The sequence below is a fragment of the Leucopleurus acutus genome (genome assembly GCF_964270905.1).
Source record: "Leucopleurus acutus genome assembly, chromosome: 7".
Taxonomy (NCBI): Eukaryota; Metazoa; Chordata; class Mammalia; order Artiodactyla; family Delphinidae; genus Leucopleurus; species Leucopleurus acutus.
This window is the reverse complement of record NC_139150.1, coordinates 3,913,680-3,937,400: the sequence shown is the minus strand read 5'-3', so window position 1 is coordinate 3,937,400 and position 23,721 is coordinate 3,913,680. Positions and strand designations below refer to the sequence as shown.

The following is a 23,721-nucleotide window of genomic DNA, read 5'->3' as shown; positions in this document are numbered from 1 at the left end:
GATTCAGGAAACAGGGACTCCAACTCAGAAGACAGGCCAAGGGAAGCCCTCCAATCACAGTGCAGAAAAGTCCTGGAACAGCCCTGCAGTAAGCCTACAGAAAAAGCAGTCCAAACAAGAAAGGAGTTTGGGAAAGGGAGTAAATAAGAAAAAGGGTAAATAAGAAAGGGAGTAAATAAGGAAAACCTGGAGCTCACAGTTTACGTAATATGATGGACTTTGTGGACTATTGTTCTGAGGGACTATTATAAGCTGTAGGAATAAGTAGCAAATAGATACAAAGAAAACTAGGCAAGCGAAGAAACAAGGTGATTATTAACATCAGGAAAAACAAAACGAGAAGAGAGAGGGAAAACAGACAAAAAGGACATAAAAGACCTCCTTCCAGCTGAGTTAGCTCTCTGAAAGCAGCTTTTCCGGAAATTACACTCACAACTTTGTGCTTATATCTGATTGTCCAGAACTTGGTCCTGTGGTTCTACAGAGCTGTAAAGGAGGCTGGAAGATGGGGTCTTTCATTTCAGCCACCAACGCGCTCTACTGAAAACTGATGTTTCGTTACTGAGGAGGAAAGGGAAAATTCATGTTGGAGGAGACAAGTAACGGTCCTGTCACAGACAGTCGCTTTCATCAAGATGGCACTGCACAATGAACACACAGCTGACAAAAACCTTTATGAACTAAATAACATGGCACCAAAACATATAAAGCAAAAACTACAGGAAACACAAAATCAAATCATTAATAAGCTACCTCTCCCCCAAAGGGTCAGCTCCAAGGAACAGTTAGTGTTTTAAAAACTATTCCAGATACGGAGGAAGAATGAAAACCTATGAAATGATCACATCCTTGATACTATAAGCCTGACAAAGGACAAAAAAAAGGAAAAATTCAGACCCATATTATATATGCATATTAATGCAAAAAATCTAAATAAAATGTAGCCAATGCCATCCAACGGTATATTAGTTTCCCATTGCTACTATAACAAATTACCACAAGTTTAGTTGATTTAAAAAGTTCAAACTTACTATACTACTGTTCTGTAGGTCAGAAGTCTGGTACAGGCCTAACTGCACTAAAGATCAAGGTCGCCCAGGATGACCTCCCTACTTTAAAGCCAACTGAGCAGTTACCTTAATTACACCTGCAAAGTTCCTTTTGCCATGTAATATAACATTCACTGGCATGACATGGCAGGGAGGGGGACTGCTCACTTTTGATGGGGAATCAAAACTGTACCTGCCACAAGCAATATATTGAAAGAATAACACACCAAGACCAAGTGGCAGTCATTCTAGGAATGAAAGGCTGACTTATTATTAGAAAACCTGCTAACATAATTCATTATATTCATACATCAAAAAGGGGGAAAAAAACCCACATTTGTCTTAGACGATGCTAAAAAGGCCTTCGGATAATATTCAGCATCAACTCCAGATATTTTAAATTCTAAGAGCTAAACTTCTTTAACTTGATAAAAACTGTATATACCTCAAATGACAGTAGTGCCTTAGTGGTAGAATGCAGGACAGTCCTTCAGGTCAGGGAAAAAAAAAAACACCTGTCCATCATGACTCAGTTCCGGAAGTACTGCCCAATGTAATTAGACCAAAGAGTAAAATGATAAATATAAATATTGGAAAGGAAGAGGCAAAAGGATAAATATTTATAGATGTGTCATGATCACCACCCTGAAAAGCCCCAGGGAATCAACTGAAAAACTATCAGAAGCAGTAAGAAAGTTCTAGTAAGGAAGCTGGAGTATAAAGCAAATAAGAAAAATCAGTATCTTTCTTATACTCCTGAGAAATCCAGTTAGAAAATAAAATGGGTGAAAATACCCTCTTATCACAACACCAACAAGAAGAACAACAGGTAATATAATACCTAGAAATGCACTTAAAATGAAAAGCATGGGCCCCATAAAGTTGTCGGTCATTTCACGAAGGGGCAGAGAGAGGACAGGGCCATAGACTGCAACAGACCAAGTGATAAACCTACTGCAATTCTAGTTAAAATGTCAATGGCAGGGACTTCCCTGGTGGTCCAGTGGGTAAGACTTCTCGCTCCCCATGCAGGGGGCCCGGGTTCGATCCCTGCTCGGGGAGCTAGATCCCGTGTGCATGCCGCAACTACGAGTTTACATGCTGAAACGAAGATCCCACGTGCCGCAACTAAGACCCGGCGCAGCTAAAATAAATAAATAAAATATTTTTTAAAAGTCAATGGCAGTTCAGGATCAAATTATCATAGTACTCATTCGGAATAACAAACGTATAAAATAGACAATAAAGAAGAGTAATGAAAGGGCTTTGTCCTGCACTGACTTGAAATACATGATAAAACTAAAGTAGTTAAAGTGTGGTACGACTGCAGAAATAGACTTGTGGGAAACAACAGAAAGTTTAGAAGTACAACCAAGCGTACTGAGAGACTGTATTTACGAGCAGACGGTGTTCAGACCATATATAAATATCCATCCCCTGCAGCCACCAGCCCAGGACCCAATCACCGTCTCTGCAGCAATCAGCCCCCAACAGCCAGGACTTGATCAGTCACTAACAGCTTCCCTAATTTTGCCACCATTTCCAATTTAGACCCAAATGAGAGAAAGCTGAATATGTTCCCCTAACCAAGCACATAGGACACCCTGCTTCCAGCTGGCCGCCCCCAGCTTCCCCAGGCCCACAGCCTCGCTCAGGGAAGCCCTGAAGCCTTACCTTTCCCAGTAGAAGGCTCTCCCTCCCCTCTGCCTGCCTTTGAGATCCGGCCAGCTCCCTTGCTATATATAGCAAGCTCTGACTAAACAGCCTTTGCTTTTTTCATTTAGGAGGTCTTTGTTTATTTCCACAATATCTACTGTGGCGGGGTGCCCTCAAGTTCAAGTGAGTGGGAGAAGGACGGAGTATTCAACAATATTCAACATTTGAGGGGGAAAAAAAAAGAGATTTGTACTGCATACCCACATCAAAATAAGTATCAGACGCATCAAAGAACCAAATGTAAAAAAGGAAGTTGTGAAAACAGTAGAAGGAAACATGGATCGCTCGGCACCACAATCCCATGAGGAAGGCCAGACTGGTTGATGCGTATTGTCCATTCCCAGGTGAGACGCTCAGGTCCAGCAAGGCGAGCGGCAGAGCCAGCATCTGAACCCAAGCTTGACTCCCAGCTCCCAGCGTAAAAGGGACGAGTGGGTGGGAATGGGAATGACTAAGAGACACTCCCCTTCCAGAACGTGGTAAGGCTCCGGCAAGCTGCCAGCAGTCAGCCGGATCTGGACAGACAGTGCCTGGGGGTGGGGACCTTCCTGGGAGGCGGCGTGGCCAGGGCCGAGGCCCTGCCGGAAGCGGACTGCTCACCTGTTGGGCTTGTAGCCCATGCTATCCATCAAGCACGCCTGGTCCCTGTCTCGCGGGAAGTCGTGCAGCACCCACCCTCTCTCAACGCAGTCCTGCTGGTCCAGGCGCTGCTTCAGCACCTTCATGATGACGTAGCTGGGGACTGCAGAGAGAGGAAGACAGCTGGTCACTCTGCCGCCCTGGCCACCTCTCCTGACCCAACAGGAAGGTGAGGGAGCCTCCGCGGCCATGGCCCACGGCCTTCCTAACTTTATTTGACCCTGATTTGAACAGGTGAAGAGGCCGTTTTAGGTGGACAGGGCTGTGGGCGCCCGTTTCCCAGGACCCTCCAAGGTCCTAGCAATGGGAAGAACATGGCCACCCAAGAAGGGAAAAAAGCACTGGGTGACCTTGACCTTGAGCTTAAGTTTTCCCTGACTTTGACAGGATATATGCCCATCGGCCACCAGGGTAGCTCCCAGCCCTCCGGTGATATGTGGGCATCCCTCCCCGATCCCCCTGCAACCGCAGGGATCCAGTTTTTGCAGCAAAAAGACTTTTCACAGAAGCATACCAATCCCCAGTGGAAGGTTTGGTTTTCCTCCAGTGGGATGGCAACGGTGCCCCCGAGGCTCTCTGCTAATTCACGATACACAAGCGACCCCCTTCTTTCCCCCTTGCCCCAGTTCTCACCTCCTTGATGTTCAGAATCAAATCTCTCTCAAGAATCACAGCTTTAGTTATAACCAGAGACTGAAATCAAGTCTCACTGAGAAGGAGATGTTGAGAAGCCCCTTGTTTACATTACTGCAATTGACATTTTCCTGAAATTTATACCTCTCTTCTCAGATTCATTAGAAGGCCTATGTTGCTAGTGTACTGCCTTCTAGCAATTTGCACTGCATTTCCTGCACTTTGCATTCATTTTTCCAGAGATACTTGGTAAATATTACTATTGTTTGCTATGAATGTGGGCCCCCCACCCCCAAACGAGCTGGTTTCCTGGAGCTGCAATGACAGCGCGGCTCAGCAGCCTTTCTGGAGATGCCCCGTTCCCTCCGTGAGTCGGCCAAGTGGCCCTAACGCACATGCCAAAGGCCCCCGGCTGACAGCCAGGTGAACCTGGCGGTGAGAGATTCAGAAAAATTACTGCTTTCCTCCATGGCTGTGACGTGCCTGGTTACTGACTGCCCTGTGGCCAGAGAACCATAAACCTCATCTAAGTCGTTTGCATTTCCCTGATTTTGTTCTTTCTTCCATCTTTCAGCCTTTCTTCCCCCGTCCCTAGGAAAGAGCAGGAAAGGGATTTTGCTCTAATGAGAAGATCTGGCTGAGAGAGATCAGTGAGAAGTTGATACAGCTAATCCCATCCCTTCCCTGCTCAAACCTGCCATGGCTCCCCAATGCTCTGGGGATAAGAGCAGTACCCTTCCCCGTGGTCAACAGGGCCCTGCAGGACCCAAGTCCTGCCTCCCCTCCCTGTGAATCTCCCCCAGCTCTTCGCCTCCCCTTGAATGTGCCGGTCCCTCCATCCAGAGCATCCTTCCCTCATGCCTTGCCCGGGGCCAGGCCCCAGAGGAGTGTGCGCTCCCTGGACGGCCCGTCGCTGGGTTAGCACCTGTGCTTCTTCACCTTCACTTGCCACCCCTGTTATTAACTCTCTGGCTAATTCTTTGTGTAACGCTGCCTCTCACGAGGACAAAGGACCATGCCCACCTCGCTCTTCCATGATTAACACAGTGCCCGGCAGATAGGAGGCATGGAGGAAATAGACAGGAGCCCGCCCTTTTCAAAGCTGCACTGCAACTAAACAAAGATGTTAAAACCAACTCGACCAGGCTTTGGGGAGCTCAGAAGAAGAGAGGAAGGGAAGGAGCTGGGCTGGAGGCACACACGAATGCGGGGGCTGGTCTCAGCCCTGCCCTTAGGTGCCAACCGACCTCCACTCGGTCAGGCAGGCTCTCCCAGTCTCGGTTTCCTCAACCGCCAAAGAGGATGCTGGGACCTCTCACCACAGGATCAACACGACGCACAGCTCCAGGCATGTGGGAGATGGCACTCAGAGATGGGGGCTGGTACTTTCCAGTTTGGGAGATGTATGTCAGGAAACAATGTTTCATGAATATGCTCATGTTTTCCCCAAGGTCAAGGTCACGGTGTGCTGAGTTGGCACCTGAGATAAAGGATGGTTGACTTCAAACAAGCCTGGGCAGTTAAAGATGGAGAGACTTAGGGCTTCCCTGGTGGCGCAGTGGTTGAGAGTCCACCTGCCGATGCAGGAGACACGGGTTCGTGCCCCGGTCCGGGAAGATCCCACATGCCGTGGAGCGGTTCGGCCCGGGAGCCATGGCCGCTGAGCCTGCGCGTCCGGAGCCTGTGCTCCGCAACGGGAGAGGCCACAACAGCGAGAGGCCCGCGTACCGCAAAAAAAAAAAAAAAAAAAAAGATGGAGAGACTTAGGGACCTCTGTCCTGCGTCCTCTGTTCGTATTCCGAGGGTAGTAAACATACTGATCCCCCTGCCTCTACTCCCCAGGGGCTGTTTACATTCAGGGCAGCGGCGGGGAGGACAGAGGGGCAGCTGTCACAGCTTCGGCTCGTCCACCCCGTGCCCCCATCCCCGCGCACGCAGGGCGCACCGGCTCCCACCGGCGGCCCCTGTGAGGAGTCAGGGTGCGGGGAGCCAGCACTAAGGCTACTGTGTGAATAAATAAGGGGTCTTTTCTCTGATCCAGAAACCTCATGTTTTCTGTCAAGAGAAATACAGATTAAAGACAACGTGTGTTAAGAATCTGCCATAGAGCTTTCCAATCCAGGTCTACCCCTAAATATGTACAGATATTCTCAGTGAAATAGTAACTAACACAAAAGCAAGCCTATCCCAGGGATCCGTCCACTGGAGCGTTACGGAGCATCTGAGCTGTGTCCAGGGACCAGGGCTTGACGCTGCCACACACACAGCACACAGGAAGCCAAGGGCCCTGCCCTCCTGAGGTTGACGTTCTAGCCAGCGAGACAGACAGTTCATGGATAAATACCCATTTCAGAGAGTCATAAATACTACGAAGAAAGCAAACCAAACGATGGGATGCTGCTGGTTTGACCGGGTCCAGGATGGTCTCTGAGGTCACAACCGGCCGAGATCTGGACGGTGAGTCCAGCCTCGTGAGATCTGGGGAGGATGTTTGGGGTGGCACTGGCAAAGGCCCTGAGGCTGGAATGACCTTGGCGTGTGGAAGGGATGGAGAAACGGCCAGTGTGGCTGGAGCAGAGTGATCTCTGGGGAGTGTGGGTGGGGAGGCCCTGCCAGGTCTTCAGGAAGGAAGGGGATCTGGCCACCCCCAGGCCATCTTGGAAATGACCATGCGCTGGCCCTTGGTGCATATCTATTGAATGAACACATGGGGGTTGACCTCAGGATCCTGAGCTAGTACGTCCCAGAACGTGCGCTTTGCCACGTTTGCACAAGGACTGCTTATTTTGTGGAATCAGCCAGTGGAGTCCCCAGCTGGGGTCCCCAGGTCCCATGGATGTGGCTAGTGAAGAACACTTTACCTCCTATAAAGTCTGCAAAGAGCTTGGGCTGAGGACGCCCGAGGGCAAACCAGCTGTGAACAGCTCCAGCTTTCTAAATTTCTAAAAGGAAACCAAAAAAAGTTTTTTAAAAAAAGGAATTCCCTGGTTGTCCAATGGTTAGGACACGGTGCTTTCACTGCAGTGGCCCAGGTTCAATCCCTGGTTGGGGAACTAAGAGCTTGCAAGCCTTGTGGCGCAGCCAAAAATAAAAAAAATAATAATAAATAAAAGGAAAGAAACCATCTTTTGCTGACCTCACAGGCACAGTGCCCTCAAGTCCTTGGGCACCCTGAGCAGCTGAGGGGCGCCACAAGCCTCCAGCGACACCCCGTTAGAGAGAGGCCGGCTGTGGCAGAAAGAGCTCTCTGCACCCCTATCCCAGTCCCAGTCTCTGCGTCAGCAGACGGGGAAGGTGGGTGGCCTGAGCTCTAAGTGGGGGGCTGCAGGAAGATTTGTAAATACTGCTGCTTCTATGAGAGTTCCTTAGAATAAAACCCAGAAAAACTCAGCTCTTAGCTCCCCTGGGTTCCTTTCTTCGAGCAAGTGTGACCGGACAGCCCAGTGGTCCGGCCGTGGGACCTCCCTGACCCTCAGAGTCCTCCTCTGGGACACCTGCCTCACTGGCTGCTATGGGGCCTGGAGACAACTTGTGGGAGCTGCCAGATGAGAGCTCTTCTTAAGGAGTGGGTCCTCGCTGCGCGGGGGCTTTCTCTAGTTGCGGCGAGCGGGGGCTCCTCTTCGTTGCGGTGCGCGGGCTTCTCATTGCGGTGGCGTCTCTTGTTGCCGAACACAGGCTCTAGGCGCGTGGGCTTCAGTAGTTGCCGCACGCAGGCTCAGTAGCTGTGGTGCACCGGCTTAGGTGCTCTGCAGCATGTGGGATCTTCCCTGACGAGGGCTCGAACCCGTGTCCCCTGCATTAGCAGGCAGATTCTTAACCACTGCGCCACCAGGGAAGTCCCTGTGTGCGTATAGTTTTAATTCCTCCTAAAAGTTTACCCAGATTCCCATCAGATGGCTACAATGAAGCTACTGGCAAGAAAATGGGACCTTTAAATTACAAACATGAAGTCCAACATCTGAGCTTGAATCTGGCTTTAGGAGAAACGGGCTTGCCCTTGGGAGAGGAGGTCATTGGGTAATTAGTTTGCTGACCAGTGATACCCCAAGCCCATTAAGGCCTCAGTTGTTTGGTGGTGAGAATGGCATTGGGCCAATAGTTTGTTTTCTTCAATAGTCAGGGCTTCCCTGGTGGTGCAGTGGTGAGAGTCCGCCTGCCGATGCAGGGGACATGGGTTCGTGCCCCGGTCCGGGAAGATCCCACATGCCGCAGAGCGGCTGGGCCCGTGAGCCATGGCCACTGAGCCTGCGCATCCGGAGCCTGTGCTCCGCAACGGGAGAGGCCACAGCAGTGAGAGGCCCGCGTACCGCAAAAAAAAAAAAAAAAAAGTCAGTGCTGTTTGGAAACCAAGCTGCACTCCAGGAGGGATGTCTGAGCCACTGAGCTTCTAGGGGCAACAGTGGGCTGCTCGTGCAGCTCGGAGCCTTGGCGATTCAGAGAGTGAAAGACCTGGTAGTTCATCCCTTTGACCACCCCCCTCATTTCAAAGTTGAGAAACCAAGTCCCAAAAAGATTGTGCCTCGAGTGACCCACCCAAGCCAGTTTCTCAGCCTGGAAGAAATCTGACTTAAGGTCAAGAAATCTGACCAGATAAAAACACAAAGAGACTTTTTGGTCTGGGGTGGTTTTTTTTCCCTATTAAGTCGGCAAAGATTTCTAGAGGGAACTTCCCAACTGGCATCAAAAGTTAAAATGTACATGCCTTTTAGCCCAGCAATCACGTTCCTAAGAATTTACACCTAAGATACAACAGCACATACGACCAAAGATGTGCACATAAAGATGTCCATTTCAGTGCTGTTTATAATAGTGACAATTGGAAACGATTTTAAATGTCCGTCAGTCGAGGACAGCTTAAATAAAGGATGCACATCTATGCAATGTGATATTAGGTAAGCTTTAAAAACTCATTTATATTTATGTTGACTCAGAAAGAGGCCTAGAACAGAATATCAAATGGGAAAAAAGCAAGTAAACGGTTTGTATAATACGGTCTAATTTAAATGTATATTGACATACATATACACACATGCACATATCTACACACTCACGGGGGGAGAGAGGAGGGCCCCGCTGATGCCCCATGAGTGACAGACGGTCCCTTGGGGGCTCAGGGTCCTGGAGTTGAGAGAGACAATAACATGTCAACACATCCTGGCTGGAAAGCCCTAAGGACATGGGAGGCGTGGCAGTGCTGAGCGCTTTGGAGGAGTGCAAGGTCACATTTCTGGAGGACTGGGGAAGCAGATGGATACTCACACGGACTCCAGCTTCCAGCCAAAACCAAAACAAGCCCCTCTCCTCAGGCTCTCAGATTAGCCCTTCTCCTCAGAGGGCCGTACCACAATTGTGAATCAATCATTACTGGTGCAGTATTTGTTTAATGCCTACATTCCCACCCTCACCCCCCTCTGGAGAAAGCAGGGACCCCTGTCAAGGTGTCTCGTTACTAGACCCGCACATTCGGCATTGTGTCCCGCACATGGCGTAATAAACACACTTAGAATGAATGAATGAATGAATGCATAGTACCAATTCCCCCAAACCTGGAGCTCTGAGTCAAGTCCTGTGGCAATGGGAAACAGCCCTTCCCCCAGGGTTCCCTTCATCCATGCCACAGCCCACCCATGAATTAAATATGCAGTCAACAGAAGACGTGTTGACGTCTGGGATTTGTTTCAAAATACTCCTGATGGAGAGGGGGTATCTTCCTGGCGTATTCCACATGCACCGGGGGTGACCATGAGCTCACATGGGCTCCTCATACTGGTTATGGGTCCCTTCATATTCCTTATTCTATTCTCTCTGCTTTTTGCATACATTTAAAGGCCTCCATTAACAAAGCGGGTTTTTTGTTTAAAGGAAACAATTGAAAGGCCTAAAGGAGGTTGAAATGACCACTGTGAGAGACCACTGCAAAACGACAAAGGATGAAATCTCCCTGGAGGTCTGTCCTGGCACCCCAGAAGCAGCTCCACTTTGGGGGGACCTGAGGGCTGGACGGAGCCCTAGCCCTTCTGTCACTCCGCTCTGGGCCCTGGAAGCACTGCCTAGGAGCCTGGCATCTGCACGGATCTGCCTTCCTGGGCAATCCCGGGGAAGCTTCTCAGACCCGCACACCAGGCCATTACCCTCTCTGTGTCTCAATCAAGGTTGAACGTTGGTAACTGGGGCTCCTGGGGCCTGGGAGACAGAGGCTGCGAGGCCATGGAGGTTCGCTGGTCCCCTCCCCCTCCAGCACGGACAGCTCTGGGCAACACCAGGGGTCCCCTCGCAGGGACGGGCTGTGCTCCCCCATTGGAGGCTGGGAGACACTGCTGGCGGCGAAAACAAATGACAGACCCCTCTGGATACCGCCTCGGGGGCCCTCCCGGACACAGACACGGCGTGCGGGCCCAGGGGTGAAGGGTAAGGCGGGAAGACCCTGCCTTAAGTGCATTTCCCGGCCGAACCCCTGCAACTCCTGTACCAGGGTTTCTGCTCTGTGCCTTCGTTTGGCTGCTGCCTTTTTTCCCCCTGTAGGCCATCCGCTCACTTTTCCAACCCCACATGGTCTGACCAGCCGGTTCAGCAAAAATGCAGCCTTTTCAGAGCAGATCTCGGCCGCCGTGTTCTGCTGGAAGTTGAAAGTCCCCTTGATAACGCTGTCCATCGCCCTTCATCCCCCTCTCGGAGAGAGAGATTTTCAGTGTAGTCGCAAGTCTTTCTCCACTGAGTCAGGTGCCTCAGGCTTGATTTCTGGGCTTGACAGTTAACATCTTACCCTGCGTATAAGCTACTGCCAAGGGCTACCTCTCCGGAATGTCCTGTCAACCCTAAATTTAGCAAAGTGCAAGATATGAATATCCCATTATTTCATAAAGGCCACATCACATGGTTTCGGGTGTTTTTTTTTTTTTTTTCTGAAAATCTTCCATAAAAGATGGCAGTCCTCACGTTGACCTCGAGGTTATTAAAATCTCAATCCATGTATTCCCTGCCGGCCGGCTGTGCTCGAGGGGTGGACGGGGAGCCTCGGTCACAGGCGAGAAGTTCCCAGGTCCCCCACCAACCCCACCCGGGACACCCGGCCCACCCTTGGTCTTGAAGGGGAGGCGTTCCAGGAGTTCAAAGGCCTGGGCCCCAGGTCAAAGCCCCCGCCTGCATATCAATCCTACGGCTCAGACGGAAGAAAGTACCCCCCTGAGTCAGGCCACCATGAGGTGACTGGACAGGACTCTTCTTCCCAGGCTGCAGGTGTAACATCCTCAGTCAAGTCCAGCTCAGAATGCCAGTGGCATTCGTTAGCGAGGGCCCCGAGAGAACAGCTAAGCCAGCTCATGATTTGTCCTGTGGAAACCAGAGCCGAAGGCAGAAGGGACTCTCTCGGAGCCCTTCCCCCGACCCCTTCCTGCCGCCTGTGGTCCAAGCCTCTGCATCCCTGACCCGGGGCTCGGCTGCTGGGGGAGGGGCCCGAGGGGCACCGAGGTTGCTGGCGCTGGCCCTGAACGGCTAGGACGGAAAGTGGAGAAAAGGAAAGAGCTCCCTCAGCCGGTGCTTCAAGGTAAAAAGACCCAAGGTTGATTGACGCACCCAGGACAAGCTATTTAACTCTCCCACCACCCCCCGGGCAGATCAGAAAACGCTGAGGACCTCACCACACACCCTACACACTCCCGACACACACACTCAGAAACCCACCGACACACTACACACACCCAAGCACTCACCTATAATACCCCTACACACCCCTACAGGACACGCACGTTACACACCTGCTACACGCGTACCTGCACCCTACACACGCTATCCCCCCTTGCGCAACACACGCGCTCTACACCCCACACCCTTCTACACACAATACAGTGCGCGCGCTTACCCCCTCCCCTACACACACACACACGTGGACACACACACACGTGGACGCACACACACGCGCGCACACACACACACACATACACGCACACACGCAGCCTGTAACTGCCCCTGCAACGTCTTTCCCTCTTCAAGGCCCCATTTGAAAGCAAGTAAAGGGGACACTTGGCATCTGTCGGGGGTTGTGGGAGACTCAGCATTTCCCCCCCCTTCCCAACATCCCGGCGCAGCCCCGGACCCCGCCCCCTCCTGATCAGGCCCAGTGGGAGAGTCTTGGAAAGGAACCCAGCTGCGGAGGAGAAAGAGGGGTTGCTTTCGTTTCTGTTTTTCATTTCCATCTCATGCATACTGATGCTCCAAAGAAATGGGGCTCCCATTCCCCCCACACATCTGTCTCTTCCCCACATTGCTGGGGGCTTGACCCAGGATCTGGGTTGGGCTCTTCCGGGCCCCGACTTACTATCACTGTAATTCAGTGAAAGCTAAACTCCACCATTTCTGGGAGACCGTTACCCTTCGGATGACACTGATTCCTGGCAGCTGAGGCCTGCAAGCCCTCCTCTCTGCTGTAACCAGGAACCAGGAGTGTCTTAGAAGGACCTGCAGCGCCACAGTGCCAGGACCTCGGGCCAGGCTTTCCATTAGCGGCGCTCTTTGTTTATTATTTACTGCCACCTGCTGGTCAACCATGGATCCTGCGCCCCAAGTGAGCACTTAAAATGATAAACAGAACATTTCTAAAACTCGTACAGCAGATGACAAGGAGAAACCAGCTTGTTCGAATTGGTTGTACTCCACAATTCTTTGGGGGGAGCAAGCCCCTGGGAGAGCTTGCCTCCTTCGAAAACTCAAGTCACTTCCCCCGGCCAAGTTCCTGCCTTGGCCAGCCAGTGTTTCCCAGGCACAAGACGGAACAGATGTCTTTTAAGACTTCTTCAGGTTCCAAAAGTCTGTATCCTAATATCTCTATTACTTAACAACAACATTTAAATCTGCTTGGCAGACAATGGTGCCAGGAAATAACGATTTTTTAAAAAATAATTTAAAAGTTTTTGGGACTTCCCTGGTGGTCCAGTGGTTAAGACTCCACACTCCCAATGCAGGGGGCCTAGGTTTGATCCCTGGTCGGGGAACTAGATCCCAAATGCTGCAGCTAAGACCCGGTGCAGCCAAATAAATAAATAAACAGATTTCTTTTTTTCTTTCTTTTGGCGGTACGCGGGCCTCTCACTGTTGTGGCCTCTCCCGTTGCGGAGCACAGGCTCCGGACGCGCAGGCTCAGCGGCCATGGCTCACGGGCCCAGCCGCTCCGTGGCATGTGGGATCTTCCCGGACTGGGGCACGAACCCGTGTCCCCTGCATCGGCAGATGGACTCCCAACCACTGCGCCATCAGGGAAGCCCAACAGATTTTTAAAAAATAAATAAATAAAATAAAAGTTTTATTTCCTGCCACAATTAGCAAATGGGTTTCAACAGGAAGTTTTCTTCTTAGAGTTGACAACAATTTTTTAATATTGGCTTTTTTTCCAAGTCCAGAAGAGTACATTAGGCCCGGGACTCTGACCAACCAGGAGGCTGGTCTGTGCTCCTCATCCCTCGGTGAGCGGCTGCCCGCTTTCTATCACTCCCCTCTCTGCCACGTCTACCGGGGCCAAAAGCAAAGTTAAGATTGAGGTGCCAACACTGCTGACCCATTCACAGCTGAGAGGCGGCTCTCCAGCAGTGGGCCCTTGGGCTTCTCTTGCTAATGAGGTTTTAGATGAGAAAAAAAAGACCATTTAAAAACATTCTTCTGGGGTTGGGTGGTGGTGGTGGGCTGAACTGGGAGATTGGAATTGACATATATACACTAATATGTATAAAATAGAGAACTAATAAGAACCTGCTGTATAAAAGATAAACTAAAATTCAAAAACAAAACCATACTTCTGTAAATAAATGGGGCTTCACTTAGCAAATTAATAAGACTTAATAAAAATGCTCACTTAGACACACTGTGGATAACGATTTGGTAATTAGTTAATCTTAAAACGCAGCTTTACACTTTTCAGTGGAAAGTGAGAAGAGGCCAGCAGTCCAGGTGTGGACCAGACTGTTGTAAAGTGCAGAGTATTAACATTAACGGTACACTGCGGATCAAAGGGTTTAAGGGGCACGGTTTTCCTTCCATTTTAATGAAGTCGGGGCTCAGAACCAGTTACTTCCGCCCACATCTCAAGGGCAGCGAGAATGCCGTTGCCCACATGACCTGTGAGGAGAAAATCAGCGACTACTGGGAAACCAGGAAACAACCATAAGCCCCGTATTCTGGGGTCAAAAAGACGCGATGGCATATTTACTTAACAAGCATGTGTGCCAGTGCTTACTATGAGCTCGGCTCTGTTCTGAGCATGAATTTTCTCTGATACAAGTATTGATTCATGTAATCTTCATAACAACCTCATTTTACGGATTAGGAAACTGAGGCACAGAGAGAGGAAGTAACTTGCCCAAGGCCACACACTCATAGGCCGTGGAGCCCAGAATTAAACCCAGGCCAGCGGGCTCTGAGGCCAGCTGCTCCACCTCTGCTCTCTGCCTGCCTTTCAGGGGAAGACGCAGCATGAATTCTGCCCTCCGTTCTGCATTTCGTTTGCAGCGTGCCCTTGGGTGAGTGACTTTACCTCCCAGCTGGGGTTTCTTCCTCTTTAAAAGAGAACTGGACTCTCAGTTCTCTGAGCTCCCTGAAAGCCCCTACGTGGCACGTCTGAAGTCAGGCCACCCCCAGCTCTGAGGACCCATGAGGCCATCTGGGTTCAGCCTCACCGAGTCATGGGATGCAGCCAACCCTGAACCAAACCAGAACGTTCAATGCAAGCTTTCCCTAGGGTGGCAGATTAGAGGTGGCCACTCCTACCACTGAGAGGGGACTCTAGCCCCCCCCCCCCCCGGCCTTGAATCTGGGCTAGTCTTATTGACTAGCTTGATGGAAGTGCATTCTGGGACTTCTGAGGCTGGCTCAGCAGAAGACATAGCTCACCCCATCCACCACCCCATCCACCACTGCCGCCCTGGGCCTCCTTGGGATGCTGGTTCTGGGGGAAGCTAGGACCACATAAGGGGGGCTGATCAACCCGAGGCCGCCATACTGGGAGGAAGCCCAAGCTAGCCGTGTGGAGAGGCTGTACAGACAGAGGTCTGACCAGCCCCATATGGTCCAAGCATCTCACTCCAGGCCCCAGCAGATGCAATAGGGAGATGGGGATGAAGAATCCTGCCCCAGCAGATGCAATAGGGAGAAGAACCAAGGAACCAGGTTGACACCAGAACCGAGAACAACATGTAGGGCCCCAGAGGAGCCAGCCCAGTTGCTTCTAGCTGTTCAAGCCATGCCAAGTAAGGCCCAAGGCAGTGCGGGGCGGAGCTGTCCCTGCCACACCCTGCCTGAAATCCTAGTGCACGAAATGAGGAGCATAATGAAACAGATGTCCTTTTATGCTGTCACATTGCAACAGATAACTGAGCCCCAGACGTGGAGCAGACTGGGCTTCTGCCAGTTCCTGGTGACCATATAGGGACCAGGCACCCAAAGCTGACATTAGTCACAGGAAGAGAATACGATACCCAGAAAATCCACATATGAAACATGCGTCTACCGAACAATCTTGCTGCTACTACCGTGAGTGCTCCTACAATTACGACCATGAAAATACCGTAACTATTAATAATCATACTAGTAAGTATCCAGTAAGTGGCCTATTGTGTGCCATGCACAGTGCTAAACATTTTACAGACACGTTTTCATTTAGGTACCTAACAAGCCATGACTTTGATACTGTGAAAAGCTCCCCCTTGCAGATGAGGAAACCGTAGCTCTGAGCGGTCGGGTGACTTGCCCAAGGTCACGCAGCCGGGCAGTGGCAGAAACCGAGCTGGAATCAAGTGATGATTGCACAGCCCCAACCTGCAGCCGCTCCGCTGACTGTCGAGGAGTGACTGTCGCTGGCCACCTGTCTAGAAACCCGTCAGGCTGCCTGCTGCCTTCTATCGCCTGTTCTCCCTCTGTTCCTTTCAGACAAATGGGGTCTCACCTACACAGAAATGCAGGCAGCAGAGGGGAGCTTCTGGGCCCCCGACGCCACAGGGCATGCCGGCCTGCTCTTGCCGCCCCACACTGCCCCAGGGCACGTGCTGGGCGCTCAGCGGTGAAATCGTTCGTTCACCCACGAACAGTAGCTGAGCTCCTGGTATGAGCCACGCTGGCCATGGGGACTGGGGGGCAGACAGAGCAGAGCAGAGCAGAAGCAGAAGCATGCAGCGGGAGGTGCTGGGAGGGGTCCCAGACGAGGTCTTTCTTACCTCCCGGTAACCTAACCGTGACCCAGTGGAGAGAGGGTGGTGAGATCAGAGTTCTAGCAGCCAAGGTCACAGCTCGGGTAAATGGAGGTCTGTGGTGAGAGGTGACGAAGAGGGAGGTGTCTCTCCCCGCCCCCTCCCCTGGGTCCCAGAGCAGGCCCCAGGGAGGAGGGGTGGGAGGGAAGGGCACAGGCACTTCCCTATACGCTCTGTACTCTCCCTCACCTCCCGCTTCCTGCGTCTCTCTGCCCCAACGCCCCCTCCCTTCGTTCTACCCCGAGCCCACTTCTCGCTCAGGGCAAAGCTGGAGGGCATGGGCCCCCGCACTCCCCTCCCCGGCCGATCACAGCTGTGCCACGTTCCCCATGGGGAAGCTGCAGCGCTGCCTTCTAGCTGACAAACCCCGGCAGGTCTCCAGGGATGGGACGCGGCGACTGTCCGACGTGTAGGGGCCGCAGAAGGTCACCGAGGGCAGCCTCCCCTCCACACCTCAGGCCTCACTCACAGCCCGAGGAGAAAGCCGGTGTCAGCTCCCCCTCCGGGGCATTCTGAGAGGGGAAGGGGCTTCGAGCTGCACCTGCCTGGAGGGGGTCGTGAGGGGCTGGCCAGACGGTTGCGCAGGGAGACCTCCTAGCTGGAGGAGAAGGCTGGGCCTTGGGGCCTGGCCTGTCGAAGACGATTTCACAGCTGAGTGGCTCGGAAACCACCAGGGCTGCCCGTGGAGGGGAAATGCTTCCAGAAGCTTTGGTCGGAGTGAGAAGGACACCCTGCACCTCTGGGCTCCCCTTCTGTTTTGTGATCTGCACGCCTGACACACAGCAAGCCCCCGATGAACATTCAGCCCAACAAAAACAGCTGAGCTGCCCCTCTTTGGTGACACGGCAACAGTAGACAGGCCCCACTCTTGGGGGGAGAGAGACGTTTCATTGACCAGATGCACGAGTGAACTGAGAGCCCCTCGCTGCCTCAGTTTCCCCGCTGCTCTGGCCACTGAACAAACAGCTTTGCAACCTTTTGGCCACAGACTTTGGGCTGATGCCCCAGCAAAGCATCATTTTAATAATGATGCTTTTGCAAATCAAAGTCTAGTTTTTACAGACTAAGAGCTGGTCCCCCTAGGGGCGCAAACCTGTTGATAAAGCTTTCTACGGCTGTCCTCATTACGGGCCTCTGGCCCTCACGACGCACCCCGACTTTGAGACCCACTGCTTCTGCCGGGCCGTCTCAGCAGGAAGACTCCTACCTAGTTTCCAGAAGGAAACCTTTGTAGTAGTCCCAGCGGAAAAGTCAAAAGTTTGACTGGAAAAAAGGAGCTACTTCAAAAGCATTGTCAGACCGCGAGGTTCGGGTGCCTTCAAAATGCATAAATTACAGGGGTGTCCATTCATCAACCGACAGGCGGCCCGACAGTGGGGCTCTGGGTGGGGGCACCAAGGGGACGTGTGGGGACACATGCGCGGGAGGTGCAGTGCGTAAAATACACGCTGGATAGAAGAGTAAATTAATGTGTTTATTACTCACTGCTTGGAGTGCGTGCGCGCGCGCGCGCGCGTGTGTGCGGAAAAATGAAAGAAAAATGTAGAGTTTTTTCAATAATAAAAAGGGAGTTGCACTGCGGGGCCCCTAAAGCTTGTGAAAAATTAAACTCGATGGATTCAAACTGTCCTATTTCCACTTCAAAAGAGAAGAGGCACTGAGCTCTTCCCAAGTTATCTTCAAACGCCCAGCACCCTAGAAAGTTTCTTTAAAAAAATAAAGGCTCCTGTTCCCCCAAGCACTGTACCGGTTACTGTACCCACTGTCTCTCCCTCTTCTAATTATACCCCTGTGAGTCTATTAATCAACTGGTAAATTATTTAGAGAGTCATGCGCTGTCTTCAGCTGGTACAAACATACCACATGCAAAGACTTGCTGGAAACGGGCTGGGGTCCCTCGGGGTCTCCCCTCTGCAGTAAGACAGCTTGCAGCTCACCAAGGCCGCACTGTCAAAAAACAAGAAATAGCGTTCCGCTTACCTCCTCGGATGGGAAGATTTACTTTGTCTTTCAACTCAGCAACTCTTTGCAAGGTTTTAACAAAGGAGAAAAGCGGATGTATTGTCGAATCTTTGGTGTGCATTTAGTGATGAGAATATTAATTCCCCCTAAAAAAAAAAGGCAGCACTCGGCTGAGCTCTGATCCATGCCTCCTGGGATGTGGACTCGTGGAAGGCTCTCGAAAACGCTCATAATCATGCCAATTTGGGGCTGGTTTGGCTTGTCTGTGCTCCGATGGCTGCGTTGGCTGTGGTGAGGTCTCATTACCAGAAAGGGTGCAAATTAGAGTCTGGAATCTCCCTCAAATCTCCCACCTCTTCTCAGGTTCTATTAGGCCATGAGGGACCTTCTCCAGATAGAAATATTTCAGAGACACGGGGTATACGGGAGGGGGCACAGGTAACACTTGGTAATGATCTGTCTTCCGCGTTACCTTTTCTACACACCAGGACTTGCGCTTTCAGGGGAAAGTTATTACGCCAATTAAATAGCTGTTTTCTCAGCTGAGAGTCAGTATATGTGTGGCATGTGCACCAAGGAGTTTGGGCCTTTTTTAATTGAATCACTCTAGCTGTTGGAGTGCTGGCAGGGGCTGGTTACAGAGGTAAAGTGACTTAGGAGCTCCCTGTAACTTGGCCAGTGAGCCAGGTTGGCAGGTGCTGGGGTGCACAGTTCTCCCTTCCAAGGCTCCTGGAGAGACAGGAGACGGGAAAAGCTAGGGTCTAACCTGAAAACCCCACCCCGGGGACACGCCCTCGCCAGCGGTCCCCCAACCTGACAATCCCAGCACGTTCGGAGCGCAGTGGGGACGGATCTAGACGAGCATCTCACACACTTGGAGCAAAGACTTAAACCGACGAGGACAAAACATGCCTTTGGCTGTTTTAGTGTCTCCCCTGGGCCACCGGGCTCCGGAGCGCGCAAGCAATGTTCGAGAATGAGAACAAGGCCCAGAGCCCGGGTAGGAGGCAGCCCTGCTGAGCCAGAGAGACGGTGGTGCACCACCAGTTAGACCCAGCAATCTGGAATGAGGTTCCACCTACTGCCAACAGCCACGGGACCGTAAGTTATGGCCGAAATTCCCAGGAGAAGGACTAACAATAAAGCAACGCAGACTTCTTTCTGATGGGGTGAGTTGAGGCCCATGAGAAGGGCTGGTTTTCGTACTAAGTGAAACTTGGGAAATGAGACATTCCGATGGGCAAAGACAGGGGCCCCCTTCCTCGGGAAGCTCCGCGTGCTGAGGGTTAAGGAATGTCACCTTCCAGAAGGCCCTTTGGTAGGAATGAAGCCCAGAGAAGGCTCAGGGCACATCATTTGCAGGTGGTGGCCTCTGTGACTCACCGGTGATTGAAGCACAGAATTGAGCTCTAGCTGCCCCTTTGCCCGATTTGGGAGAGAAAACAAGAACAACTGCACACGTGGCCCTAGTGCGCACTGGCCATAGCGCTCACCAGCACCGACCGTGGGACTTTAAATGGCATACGAGCAGCTGAGAAGTTATTTTTCCAAAGGCCCAGAAGAGTTTTTACATGTTCTGCACCCACATAAAAGCGACGGGAGCTCCCGGGCCGTCAAGCCTGCATGACATGCGGCCTGGCCCTGCGGGTCATGGGCGGGCCCCGCTCCGTGGCTGCCGGTGGGGGGGTGGCCACGCTGGGAGCGCCGCACGGAGCGCAGCTCAAGTCGGAACGAGTTTAGGAGGTCAGACCTACGTATCTCAAAATCCGGAGCTCGCAATAAGCATCTCCCCACGGCACCCAGAGAGGCCGCCAAAAGCCCAGGATCAAGAGACTTAGGACGAGCTAAGCCGGGGCCCTGGAGTCCTTTGCCCAGTACATGTGGAAAGATGGGAAAGCAACAGTTATTAATTTTGCTGCTGATTTGAAAGGAGGAGGTGTTGGCAGCACCTGTGAGGACAAGAAAGAACGTAACTGAGCCTGCAGAGGTCACGGCTGGGACATCACATCATGAGGCCCCGCAGGGGGGAAATAAGAGGAAGTGGCTCCCTGGGGGGAACATGGCATCTGGATCTCTTCTCGGAGCTGCTGGTGGCGGCAGGGACCTTGAGGGTGGCCGGGATGCAGTGATAACCCTGCTGCCCGTCGCTAGGGCTGGCAGCTCCGAGGCACGTGGAGAGAGAGGGCAGCGGGTGAGGCCGAGTCAGCCAGCGGCCAGGAGCTCGGGGCAGAGTCCCCAGTGGAGGAAGTCCAGCCCCCGGAAAGGCACTGCCTGCCTTCAACGGGGGGGATGAGGGGGGCGGTTTCTACACTAGGTTGGCTGCAGGGCAGGATGTTCCGGCAGTGACATCCGCCAGCTCCGAGGTGCTGGGGCTCTGCCCCCGGGGGGTGAGGCCGCTATGTCCTTATAAGAATCTCTGCCCCTTTAGATGAGCTCCCTGAACCTTGTAGGATTTCTGGAACCTTCTGGATTTCATGTGCAAACCACTGGCAGGGGCTTCCCAGGAATGCTGCTGACACCCAGCAGAGATGTCCGACACACGCCCAGGGTTCTGAGAAGGGAAATCTGCATCGCCTCGATGGTCCCACAAGGCGGAGAGGCAGCCGTGTCTCCTCCTCCCAGAAAATTCTGTCAACGGGCTGAAAGCGTTTGGGGCCATGCCTCGCTGCTCATGAGGATTCGGGAGGAACCTTCTGATCCAGGGCAGTGCTGGGAGGATGTGCTGCCTCCACCCCGCCTCTCTCTTGCCTGGAAAGGAGAACCACTCATCCGACGGGCCTTGTCCCTCCAGCTGGCAGGCCCTCGCCCCTGGTGTAGAGGGAGTCCCTTCCCACTTAAGCCCCTACTCGGGGCTCTTCCTGGGGAGCCTGGGCTGTTCTCCCCATCCTCACTGTCGGGGTGTGGTCATTTATTGTAAAGTGTCACCCTTGCATCCCAACTGGCTTGTCCCCAGGCCTGGACTTGGGGGGCGGGGGTCATGTTAGGAAGCCCAGCTGTGCCCTCAGATCCCGGCCACATTCTCCACCCGATGCTCCCAGCAGACCCTGGGTCTGTCTCCTACTGGGTTCAGAACTCAGGTGTGATGTGGTTGATTCCCACCCCCAGATCTGCACCTGCACCTGAGACCCCAATGCCAGATGCCAGCGACGCTGGCTTCCAGAAGCTGTCAGCCGCTGTCATGAGAGGTGGCCACGCAGAGCTTCCGGGTTCAGTCTGACCTCGTTTTCAGAGCCGACTTCAGTGGAGAATCATTTAAATTTTGGTCCTGTTTCCGCTGGTGGTGATGCGGGCGGCCAGACCCGGGTGGTTCCCGAGCTCGTCCTACCAGCCGAGCACTTTGGTTCTCCCGGCAGCGTTTCCACAGCCCACTAATGAGCCCCTGTTAGTGGTGATGAATGTAAATGCATTCTTTGTTATCCCTGTGAGATCGGGATTAGTGAAATGACAGAATTTATTGCTTCTGTTAGGAAGATATGATATTGGTGGTTGTTGTGTCTTTCATTCTGTAGGAAGTGCAAAAGTATAGAGCTACATTGTCTAAGTAAAGAGAAGGTCGCAGAGGGAAAAATTTAGCACAAAGCGTTGAAGATCGAAGCTACCAGGGTCTCGCTCACTTTATAGGAAATTGGGAATTTTGCACCGTCTCCTAGGTATACACCAAAAAAAAGAGAAAAAAACACAACAAACCCCCTAAACATCTCTGCCTCTTGCCCACCAGTGAAAAGGCTCCTTGGGTTTATTTTCAGGGGTCAGAGAGAGAGAGAGATTGGAAGATGCTGTACTACTGACTTTGAAGACGGAGAAAGGGGCCTCTAGAAGCTGGGAAAAGCAAAGGAAACAGATTCTCCCCAAGGGATGCCTCAGGAAGGAGTGCAGTCCTGCCAACACGTGATTTTAGGACTCCTGACCTCCAGGACTGTAAGATAGTAAATCTGTGTTGTTTTAAACCACTAAGTTTGTTTCAGCCACGACAGAAAACAAATAACCTGGCAATACCCAGAGATGGCCAAGCCGTGGAGGACTCGAGCGTTCCGTGCACGGCCGGGAGGGGGATACCTTACTTCAGTGTCACGAGTCATACCCGCTCATGGGTCCCAGGCATCAGTTCATCCTAAGATACTTAGGGGTGTCTGCAAACCTGTGCCGGTACAAGAGGATGCTTCATAGTATTGTTGAAGGAGTGCAGATTTGGAAACCACCTGAATATTCACTTTCCGTAACTTTTTATGTTGAAAAAAAATTCAAAAGTACGGGAAAGTTGCAAGAAGAGTCAAGGAATTTCTGCCTCCCCTTGTCAGAGATTTACCCACTGTCAACAGTGCCTCATCTGCTTGGTCATCGTCTCTCTTTCTGAACCACAAAATGCTTTCTCGTGGAGAATTAAACAGATTACCCTCCAGTCTGTGCAATGGAATACTACGCAGCAACGTTTACAATGACATAAATCTATTCACTTGTTATCCTATTCACTCATTTACGCAACAAATGCTCTTTGGGGTGCTCATCACCTCCCCACCCCCCTGCCCCAGTAAAGGGGAAGCTGGCCTCGCTGGAGGGCAAGTGTGCTTGAGGGAGCGCCAGGCCCCCATCCCTGCTTGCTGCTCCCACCCCTGGGCGCACACACCCCAGCCTGTCCTCATGGCAACCCTGCAGCCCGGGGTTTCTGTCTCCATCTCGCCACTGGGAGGCCTGGGCTACGTGGCCGGGGTGGAGGGCAGCGGGATCTGAACCGGACAGGGAAGCACCAGAGCTGGCACTGGTTTTCACTGGCGCCCAGGGCTCCTGTTCACACATCATCCTATTCACCACCCCGGTGACTCAGGAGTGAACAGACTCGCCTGCCGAGATCATCATGTCTCACCACGCAGATCCCTGTGCCTGAGGGATCCCATGCTGCCTCACCTGAACTTCACCCTGGAGACTAGAACACCTCAAGGAAGGCCTTGGGAGGGCCAGGGCGGGACATCCTTCCTGGGGGGCTCTTTGGGCTGAGGTCAGGAGCAAGCGGCCTGTCCCACGCCTCCTAGTCACAGCTTACTCCATCCGGAAAACGGTAGGAGAAGGGGAGGGCATCCTCACAACACGCGCACTGCCCGTCACAACGGCCCCTCCTCTCTGGGTCGGTTTTCTTCACAGCAAGTACCTGTCCATATCAGACTTGATAACGAGCCTGTACTGATTGCACAGAGGAGCTACAGCCCTTTACATAAGAGTGGAAGAGGTGGGTGTGGGAAACGCACTGCCCGGGGATGAGCCCAGACATGAACTGGCTCTGAAGTCCTCAGTACCTCGGTCCCTTCTCTGTGGCTCCTTTGTGGACTCAGGAGACTGGAGAGAGTGGTCTCAGTGGTGCCCTTCCTGGGGGTCAGATCTGGGGGATGCTTTCAGAGCATAGGTCACAGAGGGGTCTGGAAAGATGATCTGGTCCAGCCTCCCCTGAGGACCAATGGCTGGTCAGTCCTCCCTATCTGCAAAGCTCTCTGAACCTTCTAGCT

General features: G+C 52.3%; 1 protein-coding gene across 1 annotated transcript in view; it reads right to left on the bottom strand.

Annotated features, from left to right (window-relative positions):
- The window catches only part of AK8 (adenylate kinase 8), a gene marked incomplete at its 3' end in the record, with an annotated part of 128,781 nt that overhangs the window by 50,376 nt on the left and 54,684 nt on the right, over positions 1-23,721 (bottom strand). Inside the window, exon 11 of the mRNA XM_082842493.1 lies at positions 3,366-3,507. Coding sequence (XP_082698619.1) covers positions 3,366-3,507 — 142 coding nt within the window. The remainder of the gene's footprint in view (positions 1-3,365; positions 3,508-23,721) is intronic.